General features: G+C 36.8%; 1 protein-coding gene across 11 annotated transcripts in view; it reads left to right on the forward strand.

Annotated features, from left to right (window-relative positions):
- The window catches only part of HDAC9 (histone deacetylase 9), a 440,456-nt gene that overhangs the window by 216,179 nt on the left and 211,459 nt on the right, over nt 1-12,818 (forward strand). For 8 of the 11 annotated variants that reach the window (XM_015853723.2, XM_015853724.2, XM_015853725.2 and 5 more), the window contains 2 exons: nt 9,379-9,620; nt 10,572-10,722. In XM_015853723.2, the coding sequence (XP_015709209.1) occupies nt 9,379-9,620; nt 10,572-10,722 (393 nt within the window). The remainder of the gene's footprint in view (nt 1-9,378; nt 9,621-10,571; nt 10,723-12,818) is intronic. The other 3 variants (XM_015853726.2, XM_015853728.2, XM_032443179.1) reach the window with 1 other exon arrangement.

Below are 12,818 nucleotides of genomic sequence, written 5' to 3' on the forward strand. Positions count from 1 at the left end.
ATGTACTCTTTTGGCAGCAAAACCAAACAAACAAAAAAAAAAAAACAACACACAAAAAAAAAAAAAAAAAAAAAACATAAAAACCAACCAACCAACCAAAAAAAACCCAACAGATTAAATCAAGATCTTTGAAACACAACTCTTTCATCAAGATAATTGGATCTTCCTCTGGAAGATTCCTTACTGTCCTTGCAGCAGCCCATTGTCTCTGCCTATTGACATCTCAGTCCATCCAACTCTGTGGCTCAGTAGTTGCATAATATTCTCCTCATCTGTACTGCCATTCTTTCTGTCCCTTTTCATATTCTGCTACTCTTAATTCACTTCTGCAGTCTAATAAACTCTACCTGCTTTGCTTTAAATCACCATTATGACAATTTCTTCTTTCTTCCCTGCTTTCCCCATAGATTTTTCTTTGTGAACGCTTTAATCTCTGATCCTAAATATCAGTATTCCAACAGGTGCAAACTAGTGATCTAATAGTATTCATGTACTTTATTTTAGTCACTATGCAAATATACTGAGAGCTTTCTATTGGCAAAGGACAGATTCCCCAAACTATGCTATAGTCCAAGGCAAGGTGGTATGAAGGAGAGCAGAACAGAAATAAAATCATAGGAAAATAACCCACAACTTTTCTTCTCTAATAAACATCTACAGTTGTTAATTTCGTATAGCATATATGAACTACATTTCTGAGCTGGCATAGTAAGTAGTAGTATGTTGCCAGCCCCAGGCATTTGTTTCCCTTAATCTCCCTCTAAAACGATTCTTTAAAAGGTGTTGCTATTCTTTGTTGGGCTTTTCCCCTCCTCAGTGGGAGATTTCAGTTCTGTCCCAGTTTTCTGTGCTTGGGTTCAAAACCATGTTTAGCCCTATTTATATCTAAGATCTGGATGATCTGTAAACACTGATTAATAACAATGGAATAATAGAAAGCCATTTCTGGTTTCCTGGGAAAAATGACTTCTAGAGACACTGTGAGCTTAGTGAGTCACATCTACATGTTAGCTTTAGCTATGCATTAAAAAAGAAAAAGAAAAACCCTAAATATGGTAGTATCTTGGGGAGCACAAACAACTACAAAAAAATAAAATTTAAAAAAAAAAAAAAAAAAGCTTTGAAAGTGGGGGAAAAAATGCTTCCTGGTTATTTTTTGTTTATTTATTTATTTATTTATTTATTCCTAAAATACCAGTAGAGTTGCCAGCAAGAATTGCCAGTAGACCCTTGGAAGATTTGCACCAGAGCTTGGCTTCCAAGGGTGTCAGTTGAAGCACTGGCTGTCACACACCTGAAACAGCAAAACTATTTGTGGATACTTGTTCAGCAGAGCTCTACCCACAGCCTAATTGGCTGGGAGAACACTGTCCAATGATACTAAAGATATAACTGCTGGCATTCCCTAATGGTATCTTTGATATTTAAGGGAGAACTTTTTGCCCTCTCATCTTTCCTTGTATCACCCATTTAGGATTAGAATAGTGACAACCCCACTGTTGGGGATTATTCAGCTGTTGTAAATTCTACATAACCACCAACACACCTACAGCATTCACAGGTGGAGAACAGATGAAAGCAGAGTGAGTGGAAATCTACATTCTGGATGTACTGGGTACTTCTTGCTACAGTATTGTAATATCTCTGAATGGGGTATCAGAAAAAGGCTGTAGCAGGTCTCTGGAAAGCCCTGTGGTGCCTTCTCAGTCATCCTTAGCATCCTGCAGGGCTTTGTACACTGTCTTCTAACGTGTAATAATACTGGCACAAATCTATCTATATATATATTTATAGATTTTATATATATATATTATAGATTATATATATCTATATATAATTTTTATGTGCCATTTAGCATTATGCTTGTTTTAAAAAGGGAGATTAAAGGAATATTTTGTCATGTCTGCTCTTTGCACTTGCTGAGCATTTCATGGTATGATGCAAGCAATGTGTATTTAAGCAAGTGTATGCCCACAGTTTTATATCACAAATGGTTCCATTTACATTAATTAAGTAATCGTAAGAGTTAAATGAATTGACCAGCAGATAAGATGGCGCTTATTGGTTTGGAGATAGATTGTACCTAATGAATTCTGCAACTGCCAAACAATGTTACCACCAAATCAAACCTTAATTGTCATCCTTAGTCATCTTTTTAGGAGCGATACTGATCTGTGTATAGAAGATAAACAGCCAAAATAATGCTATTTGTTTTGTACTCTTTTCTATTATTTCTTGTAATAGAGTGCACACTATGACCAAATAGATCAACTTGATACTGTATACCAACAGCATTATTAACACTGGAGTATCATCATTATTGTAGTGTTAATAATACGTTTATTCTTATGTGCAGTATCAAATAATTAACTAATAATACTACTAGTATGTCATACACTGTGGAACTGAGAAGAAAGATGTAGAATTGATATATTTTTAACTATACATACATTTGTCTTTGTCGTGTTTCTGTATTGCCTGCAGCAGAAGTATTCAGAGTTCCTTACATCAAAAGGGCGTTTTCTGGAAAGTGAAGATATGCCTGTGTGCTGATGGGTGTAGGGAACATGTGTATAAGAGCTCTCTACCTGAAATGTACAGAAACCCAAAGAAACAAATGTAGATCAGTTTGAATTTCTTGACAATAGATCATCCCAGGCTTGAGTTTAAAAGTGTTCCACATTCCAATGTGATTTACTGGGGCACATTTGCTTTTATTCCTCTGACAGAAGTGGTTGGCCTGCTGTTTGCATGAACCCTGGCAGGCTAATGTGTTCACTGTAAAAGAAACAGCAAACACTAACATTTTAAAACTTCTTGGTTATAGCAAATTAGATGGCTTTTATGTTTGTGTTTGTTATGACTGTTTGACTCAAAAGCATATTTGCAGAGGAGGAATCTGATTTTCGTAAATCAATAAAATAAAGCCTTTGATTTTATTTTATTTTTTTTACAAAAGCCAGTTAGCTGTAACTTCAGTGTTGGTATTTCAAGGCCTCTCACTGATATTTTAGAAGCCTGTGGTTGTTCAAGCTTCCTTTCCAGGCCCTGGGGAAATAAGAGAATGGTAAATCAAAGCACAGATCACTGTTTGCATTTATTTTACTTCTCATTATGACATGTATGCAAACACTTAAAATAAATAGGGAAAATGTATAATCATGATAAAATCCCTTTTATAGAACAAAAGAGAATACATCTACAGGCTAATTTATTACACTTCTCCCTAATACCATAAAGTCAGTTGAGTGCCTCATCAAGTTTGACAGTTCATTTATACTTCTAATTCTGTGATAGTACTGTTAAAATAATTACTGACTTTTTAAGTATAATCCAAGAAAATAACTAGAAATTATTTTCTGTGATCTGAAATGAGTTGTAATTTCTTGTGTTTTTATTTTCTAAGAGAGGTAGTTTTAAACGTACAGATTGCATCAGGGCACTTTGCTGTCACCAAAAAATGATTGTGCTGCCTTTGAAAACCAAAATCCAGACTATAATTGAGGAATTGTAATTAACCAAAATTATTTAAAAAATATAAAATTTGAAGATATAAATGTTTGAATTGAGTGAAATCTGAAGGACACCTTTTGCTGCTTGGTTGCATCCTTGTGCATAATTTTGAGGAGAAAAATTTATTTCAATTTTAAATATTGAAGAAAAAGTTTTATTACAGAATCCAGCTAACATCCATATTCAGGATGCTTTTGTCCCAGTAAAGATATTGAAATGAGATACTCTCAGGCCCATCTTCTTTCACCACTGTAGTCATGAGAGAGAATCTGGATCAAGCTTCTCAAGTGGCGTAAAGAAGCTTTGCCTGTATTGAAGTCAACAGAGGGGTGACAGATTATACCAGCTGAGAATTGATGTACAAGATTTTAGCCACCAGAGCTGAAATGATAAAAGCATCCCATGAGGGGTATCCTAAACCTTCACAGCTTATCGATCATCTGACTTATACTTCTGTTTCTGTACTGTTTATTCTTTACATGTCAACTTCTAAAGCACAGGTCTTGTAGAGAGGACCAGCTTCCACCACAAGGTTGTGAAAATCTCTCCTTTGCAGAGTAAGCTCCAAATTAGGAAATTTGTCTTGGTTTGTTGAGCAATTGCTCTAGAAGTTTTCATGTCAGACTCCATCCTCTTTAGTCATGGCTGTTCAAAACCATGTTGTTCACTTAATTTCCAAGCATCCTCACAGCTGACACATTACTCTGTTGGCTTTTTGTTTACACAGGCTTTGAGGACAAGCAGTGCCTTATCAGTATGCCAGGACTGCTCTTAGATTACAGTGAGCAATGTTCCTGTAATGCTGCTTCACACTGAGGAAAGCCCTGCCCCAGTTAGCTCAGAAATTTTAACTCCTTTTCATGTGCCCCATCTCTGCTCTGTTACTGGTGACTTACTGACTGGCCATTCCTTTTCTGCCCCATTCTCTCATCTCATATCCTATTGCCAAAGCTCCTCTCCTGCCTTTTATTCCTTATTACTGAATCTTTAAGTTTCCTGCAGTATTTCATCTTTTCAGTCCTTTTCTGTCCTTTTTAGACATCATTATGGCTTTTCAGATATCAGTGCTCTTCAGGTCTTGAATAAGGTGGCACATAAATCTAGAGCATTCTAGGTATAAACTGCAAAGTAAATGTTGTGTACATTTTTGATGGATCATCTACTCTTTCCACTATTTAGAACTCTTCAGTAAATTCTTTACTGCTTCGATTGTGTCATGATTTACTGATGACTAATACTGAAAGGGAAGGTTTCTTCACTTTCTCTGAAGAAGTCAAAATGGAGGCAGTCTCGTATACACTAAGGTGTGCAAAACTGTTCTTGTTTGTTTTCATAAAAAGTGTGACAACTATCAAAGCACTGTACAACCTAATAATCGCTTCAAGCAGGGGCTCTGTTTTAAAAAGGATAGTTCAAAAGAGTAGCACTACTATAAACAGCTCTCCTATTCTCTTCTTTCTTTGTAATACTTGACTGAGTAGATACTTGGCATGAGGTGTGCCCGTTTCTTGGCAGGATTATTCTTCAAAATCTGTTTTCAGGAATATACTTTTATTGGCTAGCACTGAAATTTGTAGTTGGGGGTCTCTTGCCACATGTGATTTTCATTTAGCATTCCAACTTTTGTAGTCGTCCTTGTTCACTCCATAAGCTTTAATTGCTTCTTGAGTAAAACCTTGCTCTGGATGGACAAGCAGGAGCAAGAGACAAGCTGACAAGCTGCTCCTCTGACCCTCTCCTCATCTAAAAGCACTATTGACAGCATGAGAAGTTCTGCTGTGAGAGGGTTAATGTGAAGCGTTCTTAACAAATTAACACAGTTCCCCTAACATAAGAATCATAAATGCCCTGGACATGTTCTCATAAACAAGTGGATGAGAATTCTTCAGTACATCTCAAATAAAGGATGGCAACACTTCAGCTGGTGGCAGCAGCCCTTCTTTAAGTTCCTGTTTTTAAAAGTGATGTAAATGTCTGCCAAGAAGAGTAACTGCCAACAACAAAAAAAGAAGGTTGCCCCTCTTGGAAGATGATGGTAAGAAAGCGGGCTATTTTATTTTCTGGTATTTTCCATTGGTGTTTGTGATTCATAAGACTTATGTATTCTAATATACCAGTGTACAGAAATTAATCACCGAAAACGAGCTTGAAATTCTGTCTCTGAGTGAAAGTTTTTCAGTGATTCCCATTTTAAGACATGTTTTCAAAACTCAACACATGAAGGTTAGAACAAGCTCTTTTACCTCTTTTCACTTGTACTACAAACCTTTAAATATACTCAACAAACATGCCATTTTGCAAGTACCTTATTTTCTTTCTACAAAATGTCAAAAGCACTGCAGGCAGTGCAGCTATGGAATATAATTGATATGGAAGTTCTCCTGAGACTGTTTTTGTTGTTACATTTCAAGAGAAAGGCTCTTGAGATTATATATGAAAAATAAATCCGTATGCCTTTTGCAGTTTTTTGTAGCTGAAAATATTTTTCTGCTAAAATGTTAGTATGTTTCCTGGAATCACTGAGCTTTCAATAATGTTTTTAGTTAATATTCTGCAGCTTCCTGTGGTATTCACCACAGCTAACTTGAGCTCATGGAGTTTGACTTCAGTTATTTGTAGGGAGGACTCCCTGGGTGTGCCCTGCAGTCATCAGGGATGTTGAGAAGGGATGTCCAGACCACAGCTCAAGGAGCGCAGTGCAGAGTCCCACCCTGAATCATACCTGCTACAACCTTGCTCTGTTAGGCACCAGAAGTACTGCAAAACAGGGCTCCTCCTCTTTGGGCAATAGCTTAGAAAGCCTATTGTTGGAAGTCTTGCTTCCCACTGCTTCATGTGATGTTTGGACACCGTGTGTGCTGATTAGCACATTCATTTTTCTAGTACAAAAATACATATTTCTCTGTGTCAAGGGGGTTATAAACTAAAGCACCCATATTGTGAATAAACATCCTGCATCACCTTTGGTCTTTTTAGAGTTACATTTGTGTTGGGGTGGTGAGGAGATGTTTCTACTAAAAGTCAAAGCTTTTAAATAGACTGGTTCTGATTCTGTGCTACATTACGTACTTTCCACACTGTCCGAATTCCACAGGGCCTCTTGTCAGAGGAGGGCCTCTTCCTTGTCAGCTGATAACAAGTAACAAGAATGTAAAGGGTGTGAGGTCATCAGGTTTGTGTAACAGACAGTAGCTCAGTGTTCGGTTTGGTGATTTTACAGTTACGTGTATGGAATAATTTGTTTGAGGAGTTCACTGTTTTTCAATGTAACTATTAACTGTTAGAGTTTTGAGACGGTAATTACGTACAAATGTAATGCTGTGTCAGCAGTTAGTAGTAGTATTGGAGGTAATCTTACTGTTAGCAATATTTACAACAGGAAAAAACTGTTTGCCTTCATTTGTCAGTAAACACTGACTTTTAAATGACATGAAAGACTATATATTGATTTATGTGGGTTAAAGGAATACTTCAATGTTTATCTTCCTCTGTGTTACTGAATGAGGGTAAAGTGAACCCGATGAAGGAGGTGTTCAGTGTTAGATTTATTATTGGGTCTGTAAAATTCTTGAAAACATGTTTCTTACCAAACTGATTTCAGCTCTCCATTTTACTAATTGTGGAAGGAAATTTCCATTATTGGAGAAATAAGGAGACTTCCTCTCACAGTTACAGAGAAGCCTCTCAAAATGAAGAAGTAGGACGCTCATCAGAGGTAGGAGGTGTAATCAGACTGAATCTCCATGCAGAATTCTAGGGGTTGTTTTGCAGCCAGTATCTGCAAAATAAACTGCAGGATTCAGTTTGCAAACACTGTGGCAAACCAAACCCTGCAAGGTTTGCCGGGCTCCAGTTACTATTATTGCTCTTAGTAAGGCTTATTATCCCGTCACAGAAGCTGTAAGAAAATCCATCTCTCCACTTTAAACATGATAAGCCTTTGTCACCTACAATGCAATTAATGTTAAAAATAGCAGAGCGCCTGTGATAAGATTGTGACTTGCAGGCAACGAGCCATTGTCCAATGCTGGAGACTTATCCAGAGGGGCAGCCAGCCTGCAAAGCTCTGTCAGCTTGCTGATTGCCAGTTCTCTTGGAGTTGGATGAAATATTCATGTCTTTGCTCTGCTCTCTGCAAGCACTATTGATTTCTTGTATAAACGCAGCTATATTTAGTCTAGACAAATGGAATGTGGATTGCTGCTGAATAAATGGGATGAAAGGCAGGACTTTTTGCCTGTCCATTTCTCTTGGTCTCGGGCAATTATTTATAATCAAGAGCAGTTTTTGTAAGTTAAAGGTGATTTTTTATAATTTAGCGATTAATCTCTGAACAAAGCAAGCACTTAGACACAATCATTCTGTTGGAAGAGAGGGTTAAGAAGTCAAATTATGCTTCTGAGGTTTATAATAACAGTTACTAGGATGAAAGAAAGAAAGAAAGAAAGAAAGAAAGAAAGAAAGAAAGAAAGAAAGAAAGAAAGAAAGAAAGAAAGAAAGAAAGAAAGAAAGAAAGAAAAGAGCAAAAACAAACACAGAAAATGTTATGTTTGCAGAATGTTGATGAGAAAATGATGTGGTCAGTGAAAGAGATTTGATGCCTCACCTTTTTTTACCTTCTTTTTCTTTTTCCTTTTCTTTTTCTTATTCTTCTTCTTATTCAGTTCTGTCTGTTCGCTGTGGTCTCTGCAGCTTTACTGTTCCTATTTGCTGGATTTTTTCACTGTTTCATTTTGGTTTTCTCCTTGGAAATAAATACAGCTCCAACAGGAATAAAAGCAAAAAATATGTCTACAGTCAAATTCCCTGTTTGTTTCCTGACAGCATATTTGTTTTCAGTTAATAATCTTATTTTTCTAATATAATAGTAGGAATTGCAGTTAATGTGTTTGTATTCCACTGTCCTCTAGTGGGTGGAATCAGAACTGCTAAGTGCTATCTCAGGCCCTGTGCTGTTTTCCTGTTGTAAAAATGGTACTTGTCAGGTTTTTGTTCTATTTCAACAGGTAGAGTTATGTTCTGTCTTATCATTTGATATGAAAAAGTGGACTTTACAAGTATCATGGTGAATATCATCAGGTCTCTCTCTTTTCTTCTGCTTTTTAGTCACTTCTATTTAAATCAGGAGATGGAAAACCACAAGCTTTTCATTAACTACTTCAATATAAGATTATAAATATGTACCATTATGGCAGCAAATTGAAATAATATAATGTGTTTTCATTTCCCTGAAAGCTGTAGAGAGACTACTAGGCCTAATCCGTTCCAATGACAGCAGTCACTTTTCAATGCAGCTTTATTGTAACTTCTTGTCTTGTATGTCTAATTATTTTCCTATTTCATATGAGTCTTTCCTGTGCATTTGCTACAAAGCCAGATATATGCAATAGCTATTTTATTTTTGCATAACACAATCCCTGGATAATCTACATGCTAGAATTCACTTTTTAGGGAGATATCTTGCAACCCAGTGAGAACTGCTGTCTTCATCTCAAGCTGAAGAAGTGCCTCACATGTTTGTTGTTAAGCTGTCATAGTACCTTGGAGGTTCTCAATAAATATTGCTCCCCAAGGCTGTGACATGGTTTTAGAACTGGATTGCTTGCTAATCTATTTAGCAGAATATTAATCTGGGAATATTTTTGCAGAGAGCAGAAAGAAAATAATGAAATAATTTGTAAAATCTTAAGTTGCTAGTAGAAATATCAGCAGTTTGCATACAGTATAGTTTGCATTCTTGTTGCCTTTGTACACTGAGGGAGTGTATGAGTGAAACTGTCTTTTTTTCCTCAGTAGGAATCATCTCTATTCTATTTCTCTGGTTATATTTAAATGTAGATATGTTTTGTTGTTTTCCTCATTCAGTGGATGTGAAGTCGGAAGTTCCCGTGGGATTAGAGCCTATTTCACCATTAGACTTGCGAACTGATCTCAGGATGATGGTTCCCATGGTGGACCCAATTATGCGTGAAAAGCAGCTACAGCAGGAGCTACTTCTGATCCAGCAGCAGCAGCAAATTCAGAAGCAACTACTGATTGCAGAGTTTCAGAAACAGCATGAAAACCTGACCCGCCAGCACCAGGCCCAGCTCCAGGAGCACATAAAGGTAGCAACACTTTTAATTTATCCCTTGGTTTACTGCAAAGTGTGTATGTTTAGGCAGACATGGAAAGGGAGTGTTCCTGAAAGATTTGCTGTGTCTGCTAGATGGAGTATGAGTGCTTATTTCTATGTATCTGGATGATAGAAGCCTTTTCAAGAAAAAAGCTTTGCCAGCAATTTGTACCTAGCAAACCAAGATAGGATTATTAGACTCCCCAGGCTCATGAAGCTGCTAAATGCATGGAAATTCAATATACCAATTTCACAGTGTTAAATTTTCAGCCAGACTATGCAATATGGCTGTCTTCTCTGTGTACACAATTCTGAGTGCATTAGAAGTCTTCTTTATTTGGCTGCAATCTGAATTTATGCCCACAAATCAAACCAGTAGACAAGTATGTAATATTTGCCTTTTGAAATGGAGGTAGGGCCTACAAATGTTTTCACTCTACTCTGACATGCCTCACATGATGTTTAAACAAACAAACAAATAAATATGTGTATAGGATTGCATAAGTTGTGGTAGGATTGCTATAATGGATTTTGACTGGGAATTTATGTTCTTGCCTTTATTTTTATTTTTCCTTCTGATCTACTTTTCATTATTCTACTGTGCAAAGCTTCTGCTGGCTGAAGCTCACAAATGCAACTGAGCACAGCAGCCAGGGTTTGGTGATACTCTAGCAAAGAGTATTATGCAGTTTTCATATATATCTGCCAAAAGAGAAAGAAGAGAAAGCACAGCAGTCAGCTGCTACCTGATGTTAGAGTTCATTTCAGTGGTGGTGCATTTTGATCCTAAAAAGTCTGGGGAAAATCAGTGAAGAGGTGAAAAGAAGAGTAAGCACACACAAAAAACACCAGTGCTCTTTTATTCAAGGGAGTTGTTTTGACCAGGACTGACATACAAAACACTGCAAGCTTCACATTCTCATGTCTTTTTGTTCTGTGCAAGTTACAACAGGAACTCCTAGCCATTAAACAGCAGCAAGAAATTCTTGAAAAAGAGCAGAAACTGGAGCAACAGAGACAAGAGCAGGAACTGGAGAGGCATCGCAGGGAACAGCAGCTTCCTCCCCTCAGAGGCAAAGAAAGAGGCCGAGAAAGTAAGTGCCTATGTACCATGAATCCTAATACAAAATTAATATATTTCTTCTACCTTCTGGAGTGAACCTTAAGAAGAGATCTGAAGCAAGTCTTTGACTGCATGCAAAGTGCAACAGCAGCAGTCAAAGCTGTGCTTGCAGAAGGGCAGAGCCACCCGCTGCACAAAAGAAAGCTGCTGTTTTGTGTGCACATTTGGAGAACTGCACATTCTGACAGACTTGTAGATACACATCTCTTTTTAAGAAATAGGAGGGAATTTGAAGGCCTAAACCTTCACTTGTGTTTCTCTCCATAGAGCTTATTTCCTATTACAGATATCACGACAGAACAACAACCTATATGAATGATGAAGTTATTTGAGCATTTTTTCAAGACTGAAAATATAACAAAGTGTTTACTAGTATCTTTAGTTTAGACATCTGTATACTTTTTCTCATTGATAAAGTCAGTGTCTTGAAACTGCTTTATATTTCTTCAGATACCTTTTCATGAGACCCCACAGGGAATTATTTCTAGATCAGATATTGCTTTCAGGTAAATGACAGATACAAAGGATGATGTTGGAATTTGATGCTCACTAGAGGGAGACAGATACAAATAATTCAGTGTAGTCAGATCAGCTTTAAAATCAGGTTTTGAAAATGCATTGTGAAGGTATTTAAAATGAAATTGCCACATCCAGATATTGGTATTTGCCCTCCTAGTTGAACAAAGGATTCGAATTAAAAAAGACCAAACTAGAAAACAGTTGTACATAGTACTCATGGGAAACATACTCCTGCCTTTTTTTTTCCTTGGATGGGAAACTGTATCAGTTCAGTAGTTGTAGGTTTACCATACTGTAGACTTTAGAAGTTAATGTCCACAGGGTTTCTATTACTTTGATAAACAGTGAATCACAAAAGCATCATATTGCTGTGATGATGTTAGCTTTGCATTCTTAGGGAAAAGACAAAGTACCTCGGTTCCTTTGTCTATGGAACATTTTCTGGTAAAGCATTAACAGTCCGAGGTTGTTCCTTTTCATCATAAGCTAGATGGGTTACTTGCTGTCTGCAACATGAATAACTTTTCAAATCACCTGCATATTAACATATTAACCCAGGAGGAGGGTAACAGAAACCTCGACCAAAAAGAAAAAAAAAAAAAAAAGGATTCTATAAGGGATATGAAAATCAGCATTCATATAAACAGTTTGACTTTGTTTGCACTCACACCAGAAGATGAGCAGCACTGTGAACTCAATGTTGCCTTTCTCTGTTTGGCTTGCTCATTACACTGTACCTCGTCAAGCAGTATTTGTGACCCTCAGCCCTAGCCTATGCTGCTACTGATCAGCTTAATAAGTAGAGGAGGGAAGGAAAATATAAATAGTGGAGTTAGGGTCTGAAGCTGAGGGGTAATAGAGGTATTTTATGGGAATCAGGTCACAGGGAGACATGCTCACCAGCTAACTGTGCTGTTGGGTAACCAAATACTTAGAGTATCAATATTCCTGAGTGCTGCTACTTTCAGAGAATCACTCCTCTTCTTTCCCCTTTTTATCACTGTTTGGAGAAAATGGAAAGATTTTTTTTTTAATTTTTTTTTCATTCTTTTTACAAAGAATGTTATGGCTACGAGTAAGGAAGCATTCCCCATGCTGGAAGAAGAAATCAGTTTACTTGATGTTAACATGAGCTGCCTTACCATCAATTTACAGAAGAAGCAAGCATTCTTTGCTGCTACTTCAAAATGACCTGTTGTCATTGACTTTTTTTTTTTTCTTTTTCTTTTTTCCCATTATTTTTAGATTTGGATATTATTAGGAAATGATTTAAATTCTTTAGATATATCTGACTCTGGATAAATGGCCTCATCTGCTGATGTAATATTCCTCATGACTTCATCGATTTTCTGGATTATGGCCAACTTTAGTCTTCTACAAACAAACAACCCAAACATTATCTCATTTTGACTGATTTCCACCAATGCTTTTTATAGTTTACAATGCTTTCAGCAGTAAGAACATAGATTGTTTTTTGCCTGGTTTTTTTTTTTGTTTTGTTTTGTTTTGTTTTTTTGTTTTCTTTAAAATGTAATTTTATAAATAAAG

This window comes from Coturnix japonica, chromosome 2 (assembly GCF_001577835.2).
Source record: "Coturnix japonica isolate 7356 chromosome 2, Coturnix japonica 2.1, whole genome shotgun sequence".
Taxonomy (NCBI): Eukaryota; Metazoa; Chordata; class Aves; order Galliformes; family Phasianidae; genus Coturnix; species Coturnix japonica.